At 33.4% G+C, this 20101-nt stretch overlaps 1 protein-coding gene across 5 annotated transcripts in view; it reads right to left on the bottom strand.

The window, feature by feature from the left end:
* The window catches only part of LOC143149144 (uncharacterized), a 266938-nt gene that overhangs the window by 39266 nt on the left and 207571 nt on the right, over window positions 1-20101 (bottom strand). For all 5 annotated transcript variants that reach the window (XM_076316263.1, XM_076316267.1, XM_076316264.1 and 2 more), the window contains one exon: window positions 9350-9367. In XM_076316263.1, coding sequence (XP_076172378.1) covers window positions 9350-9367 — 18 coding nt within the window. The remainder of the gene's footprint in view (window positions 1-9349; window positions 9368-20101) is intronic.

Genomic DNA, 20101 nt, shown 5'->3' with positions numbered 1-20101 from the left:
AAGTAGGTTTAAACACAGCAACGATAAAAAAGAATAATTTAATCGAATTGTTCCAAGTAGTACAACGGAAACATAATGAACTTTGGAAAAGGGAGCGAATTTTACAGAAAAAATTCCAAGTCCAATTATTTTTTCATTCTCGTGTTTGACGTTGAGTTCACGTAATAGAAAATTAATTCAGAATTGACCTTAATCCGCAGAGTGGAACCAACATTTAGTTGTAATCGGTTTAAATTATGATTTTCGGGAATTTTTTTGGGCAGCTCTTTTCGTACGCGTATATTCATTTAGGTGTACCTAGACCGCGGAAGGAAACTAATTTCACCAGAACGCAAAAACTTGAATTAGAGTTTTAAATAACCTTATTAGGTGCATCAAAACTTAATTAGACTTTCAACAACTACGTTTTAATATTTTACTAATTATATTTACCGATAGACCAATACTTATATATTTTAATAAACGCAATCATCTTATATGAACAACCAGTGAATTCTAACAACATTCCAACGAATTTATAACGAACATTTGTTCTAACACAGGTGGCTTCACATCCCACGCAAACATTTATAAAAGAATATCGTAAATTTTTCTCGCAATAATTATGCAAAACTGTGTGCAAGAAAAAATGATAAATTAATTTTATTCCGACCACTTGAAACACAGTGACGCATCGAAACGCGATGTTTTTCTTGAACGAATACTTCTAACTCTTTGAAAGAGAACTGTTCACCTAAAGAAGAAAAATCGAACGAGAACGTAACCCTCACCGTACAACAGGAAATGACAAAACGATGAAACTAGATCAGGAAGTGTGCGTCTAAGATTTCAATCGCACGTTAACAAGGTTCAATTAAGTAAATGGCTCTCCTATGAATTTTCTCTATCTCGCGACTGGAAGATTAATTACAAATTGAATTGGCTACAGGTATAACGGTGTAACGACTGGCTGTATAGGAACACGCACACATACGCCGAAGGGTATCAGGTTAATTAGGGACATTCGTCCCTCAAGACATCGCTTTGTGACTAGGAGGCTTAACTGGACACGATGCATCCTGACCCCTAACAGCCACCCTGGCCTATAAGCCTGATCCCCATCGACATACATTAAGTGCACGGATTTCAGATGTCTATCTGACCTGTGTCAAATTAAGTGTCACCTGCCAGAAACGTCAGATTTAATCGTCGCACGAATGATGTTGCCTTCGCGCCTCGATTATGGCGTCGAAGAACAAACTACGAAACGTTGTACCTTGCACAATTTTTTCTCGAGAACGATAAAGACGAATTAACGAAATTTTAACATGGGCGATCTTTCATTCCGGAACGTTAAAAAATAGACATTTCTTTAAAAAATTTTTAACTCGTACATTGTCGCCGTAGATTTCTCAAACGTTGAATACGTGATTGTACACATATTTTTTTTTACAACGAAATATTGATTCATCGAAGAAATATGTTCACCGAAGTACTTTATCCAGCGTCTTTAATTTTGTTAATTCTTCTGTATCTCTGATACAATTTTTATTTATTTTAATAGCTATTGCAACTTGTTTTATTTCCGTTTTACGATATTTGTGAGATTGTAGTCTTTCACGGAAAAGTATTTTCTTTAAAGGTCGATAACTAACGAAATTAATTTTAGAGAAATCCGATACCATTAAAGTGTGATATTAACTTTCTACGAGGCAAGTTGGAGAAAATTACCGAAGATAAAGCAAAGAATCTCGCACCGATAAACGAGAATATACGATCAGAGCAATAGTGTACACAGAAAAATTTGAAATAAGCACGAAACCAGGCAACGATAATTTTCCATTCCAATATTCAACGCTTTTCTCGCCACATAATTTCACGATATAACAGTTTTCCGTAAAGCGGCTGAATAGCAAAACGGGCACGTAACTCTTAATTCCATTACAAACCGTTACGTAACTAATAGATAATGGAATAAAATCGAACGGATACATCTGGAAATTGGATAGAACCCTGCAATCCTATTGAAACTTTATCTATTCTTATACGTGAATATTATTTTTGTATTAATGCATTTTAGAAGGAGAAATGTACGTCACATCCATTTATATTAAGCGTTAATAATAAATTATAGATTTCAGAAGATGAACTTGTGACAAACTTAAACTTTTGGTAGTAGACAAGATTTGAAGACTTCTCAAATTATGATATCGTAAAATCGATAAAAAGTTCTTCTTAATATTTCAAATATATTCGATTAAGAAGATGAAAAATTGAAATAGATTTACTAAATTTTGAAGACGTTAAAAATTGTTCTCCAAGTATCGTTTGTCGTAAATTTTTAGTACTAAATATCTCATTGAATGGAAAAATGTGTATTCACGGTAACGCGTTTAGTTTAGATTTGATACCTCAACCGCGAACTTTTTCAATAATTATTTTACCCAAGAATTATCATCCGAAGAAAAGAATAACGAAATATGATTTTTTGCGTGCAATACATTACTTTTCATTTTACAAATACTAGTACAAATTACAAACACATTTTCTCGAATATGCATCGTTATCTATTATCTTAATTTATCGTTTTTTACGATCGTTGATGAATATTTTTAACAGTGTTTTTCTGAACGCAATGTAAATATCAATTTTCATCCATGAAATAGCGTTTACATTTTTGCATTTCGTGCATTTGTTTTGAACTCACGATCATTTGAAATCGACGATTTTCAATTTTTCGCTCAATGCACTTTCCACTTTATCTGTTTTTTTTTTTTATATAACTTCCATGTCACGTTTTCTGCAAATAATTGCGCTTTTATCGTTTTACCATGGCCTACTTGCTTTGCTGGAAATGCGTACGTCACGACTACTTAATAATAGTAAAAAAAAAAGGCGCTGACTCAACGGCCACTGCTGACCACCGTACACCTGTCAAGCTTGTGGTAGATAATTGAAAGCGTGTGGAAGAGAGAGAGAGAGAGAGAGAGAGAGAAAATGATAGTAAAATATCAAAATTATACTTCTCGCTACAAAACGATATTTTAGAAATTGAAAGTTGCAGTCATGCGAAACAAAAATTATTTTAAAGGAGGATTCTCTGCGTCTAGTTATGTTTTTTGCAAATTGTTCAAAGTTAGAGAGTTAGTTTCATACGTTTTACAGTTGCATTTAAAGGATTGTTACAACAAATACATACACTTTTAGACTAACATCTCGTATTACGAAAAGAAAATTTAAATATATGTTAATAAATATGTAGACACTTGTACACAGAGTATCCGGTAATTGGTGGTGCAAGCGGCAATTAGCTCATTTTATCCAAGAAAATGAATAAAAAATATAGAATACAATTTTTTGATTCGATTCCTGGTTTTCGAGAAAGACAACTAAGATTCAACTTGGTAAGCGCATAATCGAGAACTTGCCCGACGTGTCTGTCCATTATTGTTAATTCTACTTGAGTTGGCATTTGTAAGCATCGACAGTGGTACAATATTATTCGTTTCTACCGATTCTATCTAGCTAGAAGATGACAAGGCCGGTAAAGAGAAGATACCACCATATCGTAATCAATATTTAAACATACCAACGCAAACAGAAATAACGAATAACGATCAGACGCAATAATCAAAATTTGCACTGCTGAACGCGGTGAGAAAATGCGATGTACAAATATGGAAACTATTGCGATTATCGTTGCATTTGTTACGTTTGTTCGTTCCCTTTACATTCGAAAGATTCCGCACGATTAACTTTGAAAAATTCATCAGATTCTAACCTTAAAAGGTTATCGATCGTGTTTGACGTTCAAGTTGACTGTCGCGTGTTATCATCGCTTCTTCTATTTCCTCTGAGTTGTGAACGCAATGAACCAGTTGTCAAACTCGATATAATTGATAAGTCTCGAATTGTTCGAAAACATTCTCTAACACGGTTCGATACAAATTATGTGTACATTTTAAACGTAAATATAAGCACAGTATCAAAACACGACTCAGTTTCATCATTACCAATGTTAATTCGGTCGGGTGAATCCTTTCGCTGCTGCGCTCGAGTTTACTCGAGCGCGAGTAACAATATTATTCTGGATGCTGAAGTTAAAGAAAATAACAGATATTTGATTCACAGGTCTGAATTTTACAGCAATAAGAAGATAAATTGGGAAATAACGTACACAATTTCCAACGTTCTCGTCTACCACGAGATCGTCCTCGAGTATCTTCCAATCGAGCGTACGAACTTTGTGACTATCTAAACGATTCTACGAATTTTTCTATCTTCCCGTTTAATCTTTACGCACAAATTTCCAGACGCAACTCTCGAAAAATAAATAGTAAAATTTATAAAACGCAAATGTTCCCCGTACCACCGATCGATTCAACAGGGAAAAGGTTTCAATGCCACCGCTCGATTGTCGTTTCAAACTCGACCGTACACCGTAAATCTGATCGAAATTGAACCGTGAAGGAAAAACGCGTCCACGAGAACGATCGAACCAGAATCGAAGTAAAATTCACGACACCGTCAACGACAAGGAGGGAACGCATTCCGCGGAACAATTCGTTTTTCAGCCGTCTGTTCGGTTCTTTCCATTCGCGAATTGGCGCACGGTGCGTGAGATTCGCAACAACCCTTTCACCGCGAAGCATGTCCGGAAATTGGCCGCAGACACGGTCGAGCATCGATGTTGAAAAACCCGCGAACGCGAAAGAAACTATAGGAACTGAAAAAAAAAAAATGAAAAAAAAAAAATGTATCAACAGCAATCAATTCTTTTTTATACGAAGAACAATATTATACCGTGTGCGCGATACCGGGTGGCATTTGGGTGCATCGCGTGCGTTAGAGCGTGTGCGGCATGTTGCATATTTAAAGGCAAGGTGCAAGGATGGAATATAAAGTCTGTCGGGAAACACCGCTCGGCCAAAAAGAAACGAGCGGAGCACACCGAGAGAGGTCGCGCACCGTCGCGATGGAGGAATTAATAAAGCAACGAGAAGCAACGTCACGTGGTTTGCCGTTGTGTTTCGTCCGAAAGAAAAGGGCACGGAGCGTGCATGTTTCTCCAGTTATAATTCCGTTCCGCGCCGCTGCCCGGCAACGGCCTCACCTGAGCTTATGACTTTTATTCGGCCCGTCGTTCCGCGCGTCGCGTCCACGCGTTTTGCGCTTTCCAGGCCAGTCACGAACCGTCTCTGAATCGCAACAATTAAAGCAAAAGGACCACCGGTACGTCCTGTGTGTGTTTTTCGAGCACCGGCGCCCCTCGCTTTCTCTTCGATACCAAAACAGACGAGGGGACGCGATTCCGTGTAAACGGGTTCTACAGTTACTGCGAGCGCGTTATTGGATGTAATTAAAGAGTTTACAACACCTTCGCCGTGAAAATAAATCGAAATTTCCTTTCTTAATTAAACGGTACATAGATTTTCGATATCGCCAACAACTCGAGCACTTTGTGTTCCAACCTTGGACCCTTTCGGACCGGGATCTCTTCGGAATGGGGAAAGTACATGGAAATGGAAATAATGGTTTAGAATCGTGCGATGTAATTTCAATAAATGAGATCCAATTTCTATCTACGCGATAACGGCACGACAAACGTGGAATTAAGCGTTATTGCGTATTCCATCGCGAGAAGATTCTTTTATGCCTGATTTATCATTTTTTATGCCCGAGATATCGTCAGTAGCGGACCACCATGATTTTCGTAATAGTGTCGAGCTGTTCTGAATTTAAATCACATATATCGAAACTCTATCTCTTTTGGAATTGATCATTGATATAGATTTTTGCCAAATTTTGCACAATTTTTTTTATCACCGAAGGTGACATAAATCCAGGTCGAAAAAGTTTCGTCGACGAACGAATATTCTTCGTCGAATGTACCGGTATGCTGGATTCGATTCGAAAACCATAATTTTGATATTCCACGAGCTACTTTCAATTTAAATTCGACAATTGGGAGAATCCTCCCGAGTGGTCATTGGGGAAAATCGATACAATCCGCGACGGCGGTATCAAGCGTGTAATAAATAGTTTTCAGCTTTTTTGTTTCCTTTCCGCCGATTTCAGCGCGACGATACTCGCGGGTGGATTCTAAATTATGTGGAAAGTCTGTTCGCGAACGTGCGAACAAATAGGACAAAAATGGCGTTTCAACTGGCTTCCTGCGTGTTGTAGCGAAAATATATACGGTGCTGGCACGGCACGGCACGGCACGGCACGCGGGCTCAATAATTATTATCTACGGTCACGTGATCATAATAACGTTGGCCTGCACCGTACTTTTGATAATTGCACGTGCACTGCCTCTTTAAGTTTTTCCCATTCAATCAGGGGAGTCCTTGTTCGCTTCTTGAGCGACCGAGGAGGCGATTAATTGGAGAAGTATCTCGAGGGTGGCCTGGAGAAAAAAATAATTGCGTGCTGCCGTCGAGTAATTAAGTGTTAATATATCCTGTCGTGAGCGTTTTCGTCGACTAATTTAACCTTTTACGCTTCGTTTACGTTCATTCACGAAAACATATCCGTGGGTTGTTACTCGAAAGGTTGACGTTGATACCTCGAAGATTGAAAACTTCAGGATTAGGGAGCGAATAAGACATGTTCACTTTGGGGAACTGTGCAAACAAAAGTGTTTACGAAACCTTGGCACAAACATTTTGACGTGAGATTCTATGTAACGACTAATCGTCAAACTTAACACGTTGACCCCTGTGTGTATCCAATTGGGTACTCAACTATGTGGGTTCAGGGCCCAGCGCGTGCCCATTTGAATATACACACACTTCCCATTTACTATCATTTGTCTACAAACCGAGAACACTGCATTGATTTTATATCGTATATCGTGAACTCTGGACAGGTCTATTAATTTAGCTTAAGATTTTTATTCGAAGAACATTCGATATTTCGAAACACACTTTATCGAAGCTTGGTATCAAATAAATGGCGAGCAAAGATTTCTTACAAAAATCTGCACAACGATTAACGTTTTAAACGAGCTGCTTTTATTAATAATGCTTCGACCGATGCATTTTGCGTCACCTTTCGTTAAAACATACGTTATTATATAATCAATAAATATGAAATTATTATTGCGAACAGTTGCGAAAAAATTTAATAGCAAAATCGATAATATCAAAATTGGAAGAAAATTAGAAAATACAATAATAGCAAAAAGAGATTAAACGTGAAATAATGTGAATAAAAAAAGATTCGTGTTATTTCAACTTTAAGTTTGTCGTTTATTCTGTGCTATTTTAATGTTTCTTTTTGTTTCAGATTAATTTAGAATATTGAAATTCAAACATTAATTCAAATGTTCTAACAGTTCTTCATTGGTTACGTTTACAGGTTTACTCGATTTGGAAAATATTTATTACAATGGAACAAATAAACGTTTAATACTTAATAGAGAAATATTAAACGGAATACACTCGATGCGAAATTTTTCTTTCACGTAACAGGAATCGACGATATGTTTCTCAGTTACAGAGAAAACACATGTGTTATAAAAAAGTCGCAGTATATTGGCTGTAAAAAATAGAGCTTTTAGCGCTCGTAAGAATTTCAGCGAAGCTTTTAAATGAACCGTCTGAGAGGTTCCTTTGATGATGATACAGAATCTTAAAGGAGTTTAAATCCTTTTGAGTGCACTCGAATGCAAGTTTCTTTTGAAGATGGACTTTCCAGCATCGATTACTTTATTACAAAACGTGTTAGGTTAAATCGCGTCGATGATTCGTAGCTCGAAACTCGCTAGTTAAACGAATTAAACGGAACATTTCCACGCGACTTCGAATTTTACGTACGTACTAATATTTCACCGTTTCGCGTTTTCGAATTTAAACCGAATTACTTAACGATGCAACTAAAATGCATCAAATATTAATTACAGAGACGGTAATTTATCGCGTGGATTATGGAAGATGAAAACGTTAAAACTGAAAAATGCCAATACAGCCGTGCGCCAGTTTTAAATTCGATTTCCAACGATAATCACGGCAATTCTAATAAAAAGCACGTCTAACCGTCCGCCAGAAAGTAATAAATGCGTTCGAGCATTTCGGGGTGGGACTGTACGCAAAAATAAATTAATAAACTTCAATATTGTTGGCGATGTTCATCTTGCTTATCGCGTACGCGATGCAGAAGTAAAACGTTCGGGAAACGATCCGAGATAATAATTGTGATTTACGGTCTGGTAGTTATAATTCCCAGCATCGACGACAAATTACGCGCCTGCTTTTCAAAATTGCACGCACACGCCGCGACCGTGCACCCATGCACCCACGAGATTTCGAAATGTTGCTTTTTATACGAGGTCGCTTTGTACACCGTTATATTTTTGAAAACGATAGTTAGCATCGCATGGAAAAATTATTGTCACTTTAATTCCATGCTCCGACTTTATTTTATATTATTTTTTTTATTTTATTTAAGCCGTTAACGCGCACTAAACTTTACGTTTTCATCGAAAACGGGCAAAATATGTATCCACGTAATTAATTTCGATCAACGAATAAAAGACGAACAACTTTTGCTGCGTTATGTGTTCGATAGAAATTTTGACTTGAATTTAAAAATGAAGTTATGCTTATGTTCAAACAACAAAGTTTATCCGAATAACCGTTCAATCAAATAAACGTTCCGAACGAATGTTGTCCTTATTATCTTTCATGTATTATCTGAATTCAATTTTGCACATCTTTGATGTTTAATAAAAAGTCACGCCTTCTTGAGAATCGTTGACTTAAAGTATAAATGGAAGATCAATTTTTGGAATTGAAATTTCGTTTTCGAAAAGCATACCATAAGAAAATTTAATACGTTCGATTTTGTACCAAATGGATACTGACTTTCAATAATTACTATCGTTTCAATGAACGTGGTGGAAAATTTATACGCGACGTAAATGAAATAAAATGCTGCAAATTGTCTGACAATTGCAACATTTAACTAAACCAATATACACTTTTGAAATGAGTTAACAGTATCTGTCAATTGTAATTTAAAAGGGAATTAAGTTTAAAAATTGGTTTAGTCTTTAACGACTGTAATTGCTGAAACTATTGGTCCGTACGATAAAGCCGCTCCTAAGTAATCGAAACAACGTAACGTAACGTTTTTGAAGCGTTTTATTAAATGAATTTGGACAAACATTTATGTTAAATTAACCAAAAAAAAAAAAAATGGTGTACTTTAATTAAATGCTACGTTTAAATAAAGATAACTTTTATTTTGTTAATATTCCTAAAAAATAATTGAAAACGTAGATTATAAAATACTCGTATAATTAAGCTGCCTTTTGCAATACCTGAATATTCGGCAAAATTGCGAACACCATGGAATTTGCACTCACCTATCGTAGTAGTAGTCCCTGCAATCAAAAATATAATCGACCATTAGTTATACAATTTCATTGACACTATATAGTACTAATGTTTGAATAATAAAGGAAAATATGCAATATACTTAAAACTACAAATTACGAATATGTCTTATATTTTCATTATTGGAAGGTGAATGATCAGAATTGAATAATTAGTTGTAGCATGATCATGAAATGTATTATAAGTATGAAAAGTGTAGCTTTTAACGGTATAATCTTCCTGATTGACTTTCATTTGCTGTAGTTTTTCAACAGACAGAAAGGAACGAACCGTTCATCGTTTCATTTTTTATAAAATTCTTTTGAGAAGTCATGCGTGTATGTATTGTTATTTTTGATCGTAATTCCGCAAATTTTTACAGTGAATTCCAATTAAATGTTTGTATCGATTCGTACGAGCAGAATGTAGAAAATTCAATGAAATCGATTTCTGTCTACGTTTGACGCGCAACGAGAACAAAATAAAACTCAGTGCGAGGGAAACGTAATATTTTTGCGCTTTCGAAACACATGACAATGGCACAGGCAAATAGAGAAATATATTGTTATGTTTTGCGGCGTCAAAACGAGGAACCGCTCGAACAACGGCCGACAAACGTTTCCACTGATGTGATCAGAAATTACCTCGTACAATAGAGAGAACATCAAACGAACTCGATCGATACCGTATAAAGATTTCATAAATAGCGTATGAAAATAATGAAAATGCCCGTATTTCAATGTTTAACCGTATAAATTTTAATTTCAATCAAGTTTCGTAGTAAAGATTTGAAAATATGCTGATTTCAAACGTGACGCAAAGGTCCTGAGTTAAACACGACAGTAAAGAAAACGACTGTATTTTATCGTTCGATCGCACAGATTCTAATCGAAATCAAATTCTCGGGAACTTGATACAAATTTCTTAAGACGTTTGTTTAACATATTTTGGGAGATGGACAATCGCGTGCATAAATACTCGAGATCGCAATGTTAAAAATATTAAGTACCGTAGGTTTTTAAGATGCATTGTATCATAAGCCTTCATTTACACCAACGATCTAATCCCAGTACAGTCACAGTTCAATCACAGTTTAGTGTTTCCTGAATCAGCTGAAGCACGACTGTGTTCACACGTTCCAGTCACGTTCTCTTGCACTGAATAACATTTCAACGGCGATGGAATCGTGACTAGACCGCTGCCGCAAGTCAAACCTAAAGGTCTGACATTCATTTTATTTCTACGCATGGAATCTGGTACTTTAAATGCATTCTGGACCTGTTTTTTTCAAATATTCTGCTGCGAATTTTTGCTGATTTCACACAGTGGTGTACTACTGTATACTAGAAGTAGTATAAGTCATAATTAAATGTAAATCTAACGAACCGTATTAATTAAAAATGATACAAAACAAAGTTCATAAATAATGTATCCAAGATTTGTAAATGATTGTTTCTGTTTGCTACTATAATATTATACAAAAATCTACAGGAAGCTAAATACATTCAGATACATTTAGTTAGGATGATAGATTACTTTTACATTAGTTTAGTGAGTTTTTAAAAATATTTTATTTTTGGTACAGATATTCTTATTCTTGTTGTTTAAACTTATATTAATAATGTGTTTTTAATTTACTTTTGTAATTATTTATTCTTAGATTAATTTTTATATCATTAAAGACGATTCAAAAATTGAAGATCGAAAGAACAAAGAAAAGTTTGATCGAGACTGTAGTGTTTGTCTTACACGGCCAATATTTTATATTTTATTAACAACGATAAATATTAATGTAAATTTAATTATATTAATATTTCCAATTACATGAAATCAGTTTCCTTTTTCCACAAACAATTCTTTTCTATCTTCCACAACTTACAAGATCAATGAATGCATACATTTAACTAAGAAACACTGTACAACGAATGTTGTTCAAATTTTTTATAAATTCATTGGCATAGAAGAATCAGTATCTTCCTTTGTCAAATCGTCCATTTAAATGACAAACTCAGTGATACGAGTCAATTTTTGCCCCGTCTGCAATATCGACTGTAGAGAAAGGTTTTCGAAGAACTACACTGCTATGGATCGATTAGTTAAATATTTAAAGCTGATAGATGTTGCAGTTTTAATGCAACTCCGAGAACGTTTTTAGTCTGCCCTTCACATGCTCGGTCGACATTTACGGTTTCTTCTTTTGATTACAACTGTTCGATCTTCATTTTTCGTCCGGGAGAGTTACAATTAATATCTTCGGTATAATTTATTTCTTGGGTAAGATAGTGTTTCTTAATTGGTTTTAAGCATGATTTTTATTAAATGCCCAACCTTAATAAACAGAACCGGACTATTATATAGTTGTTTCGCACTTAATAAAAATCAGTGTTGTCACAGTGATTTAATAAAACTTAAATCACTTTAGCCAAGAAAATTACTTTTAAGGGCTATTTAATTCTTTCGAATAATTTTGTATTTAAAACGGGAAACTCCATATACACGGTACGATCTAATCGATAGAATTGAGACATTAATTTTAAACATTTTTTAAATATTTCTCCCACTTGAGTGCTTCATCGAGATATGCATAATTACTTCAAACGTAGTTTCCAAGATAAGCATTGTATAAACAAACGGTAAGTTTAATCAGTTATGGTTTCCTTATCACCAATAATCATCTATTTATTTACAACTTTAACTTCCATACAGAGGAGATTCACAAGAAACTGTAATATCTGTTCAAAACTATACTTCCCATGAGTAAGTTTTAATACAAGTATGTTAAAAATCAAGTAGCCGAAATTGATAGCTTGAGTTTAACCAAAATTTGCACTTAACCTTATCTCCTTAACTGCTTAATCAAAATTTCACAGAAAGTTTTAATCAGCGTTCGATATAGACTTGATTAAGTTACGATGAACTCATTAATGAGAGTTCATCACGGCAGAAAATAAAATATAGTCTGTTAATATATAGAACGAAGGAAATTAGACTTTGTTAACAGTTTTACTATATTATGGTAATGTTTATGTAACAAAAATATGCTGTCATATTCCTAACAGGTAATTCTCCTTTACAAGGTGAAAACGAGAAACAGTTGAATTTTTAAGCAGCTCCGAATAATTGGTTTTTCTCCGGCTATTTATGCAGACAATGCGGTAAGCTTTCGTTTCATTCGTTTCCCGAAAAGCTTTTGTGATACTTAAGGTTATCGGACATTACGCTGGGATTACAGTGAATTACGCAGTCCTGTATGTATATACAGGCGATAAAGGTGCAGCGACGCGAAAGAAATGGTTTACAAAGAAAGAAAATGAACGAAAAGACGAACGAATTCCGAGTCGGAATAATTCACAGGTAACGCTAATTTACTCGTACTTGAAAGTGCAGTAACAGTTTTTTTAAATCTCAAAACATCGTAATACATGACAATTGATTATCAATCTTTAATAAGCTATAAAAGTTAATTATAAAATTATTGCAACACCGGTATAGATTTGACCGTTACGTTCTGTATTTTAAGCACATGTGCAAAAAAACAAAAAAAGTATGTATTGTGTTATGATAGAGCGTAATTTGTATATAACAAATGAAGGAATAGCTAATTATTATGCACAATTATCATTTTCAACTACCAAAATTAATTAAGAGAGTAATTTTGTGTTACACACAAAGTAGCAATACACATACATGTTTACATGTCCATAGAATAATGGTGAGTACAGTTTACAGAAATAAATTCATAGTAATTATCTGAATATTAATAAAGAAGTTATTAGTCGAAAAAGTATATTACGAAGATATAAATTAAGAAATTTTAGGCTTACATTATTGAGTAATATCGTTTGAATTAAGCTGTTGGTTATAACAAGCAAACAAATTGCTGTTATAGTTAATCAGGTAATATCTCCTTTAAGGATGTATATACTGTTTGAAAGGATATAAGGATATTTGATAAATTCTTGAGTAAGTAGCCTATTATTTACCTACTGTGAAGAATGTTCTTTGAAGCAGGTTCAGTGATTGAAGAGGAAGTTAGCAATTACTTGACTCGCTGTAACTATTACACTTCGATGCATTCTAGGCATTGAAACGCTACTTAAGTAGACTGATGCTTTAAAAGAGATAAATCAAATAAAGGAACACGACAAGAAAAGTTCAAATGGAAAAGAGAAATGGAAGTTTAGAAGAGAGAAAATTTAATTTCGGGATGTTAAATTCAATGTGTAATCGAGAACATGAAAATAAAATGATAAATTTATCAATTTAAATGTGCTAACCAAGATAACCCTAACTTGAATAAGATAGAAACCTAAAATCTTATAATACCCAATAATTAATTGACGGAATAATTTCTAAAAGGCATTAGTAGCGTAACTATCAAGAATTATTAATATATTAAGCAATTACAATTGAAAATGCCGATAAATTAAACATTGCATAATAATGAAATTATTGTTAGGTGTAGATAAAATTTATTTCTATTTCTATTCACACTTATTTTAGATAATTTTTTAAATGTAATATTCTAACCTACAATAACTTCTTATATTTTATTATGTAGAAGTCATTTTCATAATTAATTTATGACATACATTTATACAAGCATATTTACTTTTTTGTACACGTCTCTTTATATTGTACCACATTGTTCTTTTAAACCGTTTATCATATTCTTCATCATAAGACGTAGAATAAAATCGTTGAAACGATTTTACCTTAAAATTATTTATATACTATCTGCTACTACGATACGTAACGATGTATAATCAATGAACGACGTCGTTTGATAATGATTTAGAAAGTCGGTAAGTATTACGTGTCTAGCAAATGGTACGTTGCAACATCAAGTCTCGATAAGGACTGCTCAAGAGTAACATCTTTTAATTTCTTTTTTCAAGATTAAGGATGATAGCTTCCAGCTTTGCCTTATGAGAAGGTTATTTGATGTGGGATTTATTATGAAACTTTGATGCGATAAAATTGTCAACTTTTTCAAGAACCGAGTCTCAAGAACTGCCATGTACATATATATGTATGTGTGTGTGTGTGTGTGTAACTTTAAAATAAATTCCAGCAATGTTATTGCAAAAATCATTACACACTGTAGATATTTCCTGTTTTGTAATATCGTTTCAATATTGTAAACAAGTACAGTAAAACCTACATTATCTAAACGTTCTACAATATTATCCAAACAATATTTCTTGTTATTTTGGAGCATTCATGCCTTTGGATTGAAAGTGCAAAGTCTACAAATCCCCATCCTACAAATCTGGTAAGTTTTATTAAAATTGTCTATTAACATGTCAAATTGGAAGAAATGTAATTTACAGAAACGTCATTTTCGCGTAAATTCAACGAGAAATATATATAGTTACAGAATTACTCTGTTTTAAATTAGTTACAGGGTGGCCATACATCGATTCGGAAATGGTATTGGCAGATGTTTTTACAAGGTATACAGGCAATATTTATTAAATAAGTCGGACCGTAAGGAAGGAAATTACTGATAATCAAGTAAAGGAGAACGCTAATCGAGTTTGTACAACGATCGACTAAACGAAAAGTGTTTCAGTCAATAAACGGTCCATTGGTTGCCATTTAAACACACGATTTCTGCTACTGAAAGAGAGAAAACGAAGGACGCTGACCATGAAATGCCGACGAAAGGATCGACTTCAGAGAAAATTGCCAATTACTTTGATTGCTTTGCTTTCCCGGAAGCTCGTTCTGTTTGGCGATGCTTTTGGTAATTCTGTATTTTCGTACATTAATGTGAAACACGAAGAAACATTCTGCGATAGTTTTAGCTTGGATATGAGCAAACTTAAAATCGAGCAAAATATATGCAAAGTGACTGTAAATACTGACTAGTTGACTTTGTGTTGAACTGTTATAAATGGAAGATTTGCATGACATTGGACAAATTATTTATTTACGACAGTGGTACGAAAAATTTATATCAATTCTAGCATTATACTCTTAATCCTTGAAAAATAAAAATCCTGTATATCAAGCTCGAATTATTTTGTAAATAATATGGAAAGAAAATATTTTAAATACATTTTCATGAAATTTAGGATATTAGATTAGTTGATACAGATCATGTTAAATCGAATTCTCAAATTACTAGAAGTACATAGAATTTTTTGTGAAATCTCTATTCGATTTATTCATAAATAATGATAAAAGAATGATTTCGTGAAATAGGAATATTTAAACAATTGCATGGTACTTAGTGAAATGGGTAGCAATTATTATTGCATACTATTGCACTTATGTTATTTCCTTTATATCAAAATATTGGAAAGGTTTTTCAATTAAATTTGGTTGCTCCGTTGGTTATCGCTGATACGTGGTAAAAAGTGGAAATATTTATTAGATTTGTCAAAGTAAAAACAACATCAAGAACTGAACAGTATGAGGCGAAACGTCGAGAATTTATACAGCCGATTGATATTCAATATTTGAAGTTACTTTTACTTTGGAGAATTCGATAAATTTAAATTTCTTAAATCAAAGTATTTGGAAAATTATAAATATTGAAATTGGTTCCCATTTCATACTTTTCTTTTTATCGTATAATATTCAGTAACTCTGACCGATTGAAACGTAGATACATAAATTTAAACTTTTGATATCGCTCTTTTCAAATAATTACTTCTAAGTAAGAAAAAAATATGTTCTAATATCTATAACTGTGGTTGCAAGTTTAATCAACGATTATTTTTAACAATATTTCGTTAACATTGAAGTTAAAGATATTCTGATAACAACTACCTACAAACAAAGGGAATTGCTTACTTACAACTGGAGAAATTGTTATCATTTTATACTCAGAAGTGAAACAAATCAAGTTTTAATTACAATTACATTCTTGATTATATTTTTAATTATACATTACACTAAATTGTAAAAAATAATAAACATCGACGTTATTGGATATTTCTGTTTCGTGTTTGTTAATTCTTGTAATTTTTGCGAGTTACAAAATTCAATATTGATTGAATGCAAAGAGTGCATGGAAAAAGGAACGTTGCTAACTGAAAAACGATCATGTATTCATGATCTAGAATATCTGAATATTATTCTCTGGTCGAAAGCGCACCTACAACGATTCCGACATACAGCGATTGGACACGAATAGCAAATCGATTGACGATTGCTGAAGCGCATAATTCGAAATACAGGGTTTATCAAAAGATCTGAACTTCGCTCGGCTATTACTTGATAAATTCAGGCGAAAATACGCGACGAAGAAATCGATTCTGTAGATTGTGGGGGATAAAAAAATTCTAAAAAATATGATACGCCTACGCATGTCGTATTGCGCACAATTCACGTTTAGATAAATGTCCAACGGATATTTATACAACGATTTCATGCCCATAAACTTCGGCAAAAAAAAAAAATGCATTCCGTGCAATTTGTAGGTTTAAAAAATTTATATATAGAATACACCACGAGATGAAAAAAAAAAGCATACCAATAGATGACGATACTCGTGAAAAGATAAGTTTGAAACGTACAATTCAATATTTCTGTGTAAACTTAAAATGTTTTATTAAAAATTTGGTAATAATAGTTTTCGATATATTTTCACGTTCGTCAAAAATGGTTTCCACGTTTCTCTCATATATTTAATATTTCATGAATTTATCCGTATATGAAGAGTGATTAACTATTCTGTTTTACTTCTTTTTGAAACTTCCATATTACGTATCTTTAAAATTTTTTATGTTTTCTATTGGTTTATTATTGCACGATTTTAAATTTTATATATGTTGGGATGTTATAAATTAAATTTGCTGTAAATTGATTTAATCTAGAATTTTCTTGCTTGAAATAAATTAATTTTTGGTCTACTTTCTTACGTTTCCTACATACATTAAAGCGAACGTTTCGAATAGTGCTATCAATTATTGGTTTCACCTTTTCACAAGCATTATTACGATTCGTTTAAGTAACAAATTTATCAATTTAATTGTAAGATCGCGAAAAAAAATATTTATTAAACGGGTTGCAGCCATCTACCCCCTCCCCAAATTTTATCAATATAAGACAATTAAAAATTGTAGGTTTAAGTGAAATATCTAAACAGTGAAAAATGTGAATCCCTAACAGCTTGTCCGCGTTTCACAAACGCATATGTATCCTTAACGATAGATTGGAAAATTGAGAACAGGTATATTCAAAGCTCACGAAAACGAGAAAAACGTCAATGCACTGAATCGTTACGTATATCGAAAAAATGACGGTGCAATTATGGTGCCAGCGGTGCCGTTGAATTCTTTGTTATTCAAAGTTTTCGCGTTTTACTTTGTACATTTTTTTAGATGAAAAAATATAGCCTGTCCGCGATTTTTCATCAGGGCTGCTTTAACGTGAAAACGAAACAGCGTGGAGGCCTGGCGTACCTACAAATTGATCGATAGTGCGAATGGTATAAAAAAAACCATTAATCAAATCAGATAATTGAACGAATACCTTTACATTTGTCTGCATGTGTCATCTATATTTAATGGTGCGTACAGTTATATTACAGTTTGATTGGTTATACAGTTGTAAAGTATTTTTAAACATTTCAAATTAACGGATGAGTCAAGGATTGTTTAGATTAGTGAATCGTTCAGAATATGTCGCAGAGAATAATAGAGAGTGTTAAACAAGTATTTGTATTTAATCAACCTCAGAAAGAAATAACGTAAAATCATATTACGCACATATGTATTCTAATTAATATAAGTTTGTATTTTCTGCTGCATATGACAAAGCTGCACTATTTTAAAGATATTTTGTACGTTCTTGCGAGTATTATATTATGCATCTTTAAATACTTTAGTTCAATACTTTAAATACAATAGTTCACTTTGTCTACATAAAAATCTATGTTACCTTTATTTCATACCGTGAACGAAAATTCGTTATTGGGATTTTACGTTCGACACCTTTGAAAATTTAAATTTTCCATTCGATATTTTCTACGAATCGTGTTCAAACAGTGATGGATATACATATGTTATACAGTGTCCTCGTTTAGTTGTATTCGTTCAAATTACTAGGTCGCCAACTGCTGTTAACTTTTATTATGCATGTCACACGACCACCTCGTCACATTTTCATGTGCCGATCGTTCCCTGCTACGTCAAAGTATCAATATACAAGTAAGTTCATTAATGTCTAATCCGTTGAACCAAATTATTGAAAATAAAGCAAATGGAAAACATACCCTTAAATAACCATTAATACCGAACGTAAACTTTTAAAATTACAGTTCATGTGTAAAATTCTCACACTTTTAAGTGCGAAAATAATTGAACAATTTGAGCAGAATTTAAAACCGCTTACATATCGTTTAAAGCAAATTGAAAGCACTCGAGCCCGTTCGTTAATTAAATTAACGTAAATAAAATGGGCGAATTCGAGCCAGGTACAGACTAATCCTGTACGTACGAATGAATGTATAAAACCAATGAATTTAAATCGACCGGCTAGGAATGGAAATTCTATGATATTTGTAGAATGAGCGAGTTTGATTAGGGACACGGTGAATCCAAATGAATTTTCATCACCGTATTAAATTCAGAGGATTTAAACCGTTGGTCTTCGCGTGTTTCTCAAATATTTCCAAACAGCAAATAGATGTTACACGACCTTATCGTACTCTTAAAATTGGGATATTTCAAATCAAATTTTTTTACCTTCTCTGAACAATAAACATACGATCAAAGTTATCCTTTCAAACGTGAAATCACGTTTTTTTCACTTACAATACTTTTTATTCGCGTAGAAGCTCATTCGGGATATTTTTTATTCTTTTCCTTGCGTCGGACAAAAATCTCGATATTTTATTCCATTTTACTATATAAATGAAACTCAAATATAAAGGTGAAACGTACGTATCAAAAGGTACTTAATAAAATGATGTTACAATTCAAATTCTTGTCGATAAATTAAAATTAGTAAGAGCAAGTAGTTTCTTGCATCGAATTAATTAATAGAAGTATTTTACTATGTAAACTGCAGTTGTTAATATCGACATTAATAGTTCGTGTAATTGCAATAAGAAGAATATTCAATAAGAATTCTTCTACATTAAATGCAGTATTTACTTTATTCCTGATGTTGAATTTTTCCCCTGGATTGTTCAAAACTGTGATTCCCTTTTAAGCAGTTTACTAGCAATTACCTAAATTGCAACAATAATTTATGTTCGAGATTCCGAGGAAGAAAGTTTCACGCGAATGAAAATTCTGATCCGAGAGATGTTTGACAAGTATTTCGTTAAATGTCGTCAGTTCGTTACGAGCCGTAATTAACATTCCAACTTGATAATCAGGTATTAATAATTTCCGGAGCTATTACTTATTATAGTCCAATATCACTGCCTGATATTGACGTATCCAAGATCAGGATAACCGATAGTATCGACACATACACTGTTCCTGCTGAACAAGACGTGACAGGAAATTTACTAGCGACTAAATGCTCTCAAAATTCGTTAATGGATGTTGAAGCACCGAATTAATTAAATCCTGAGGGGTTGGGTGGGTAAGGCGTCGAGAATCTTGAAAAGTTCTAAAGTACTATTTAAAGTACAATTACTCTAATCGCTCGCGCCACTATCGTTCTGTTAAAAAAATCACCACTTTCGACTTTATTCGACATCTTTCTCGTACATGTCGCTATGTTTTTTTCATTTCAAGGAAATTTTGACAAGTACAATTTAAATCCTGATAGTT

The sequence above is a fragment of the Ptiloglossa arizonensis genome, chromosome 7 (genome assembly GCF_051014685.1).
Source record: "Ptiloglossa arizonensis isolate GNS036 chromosome 7, iyPtiAriz1_principal, whole genome shotgun sequence".
Taxonomy (NCBI): domain Eukaryota; kingdom Metazoa; phylum Arthropoda; class Insecta; order Hymenoptera; family Colletidae; genus Ptiloglossa; species Ptiloglossa arizonensis.
Note: the sequence above shows the minus strand (reverse complement) of the source record. Positions and strands in the feature narration are given on the sequence as shown.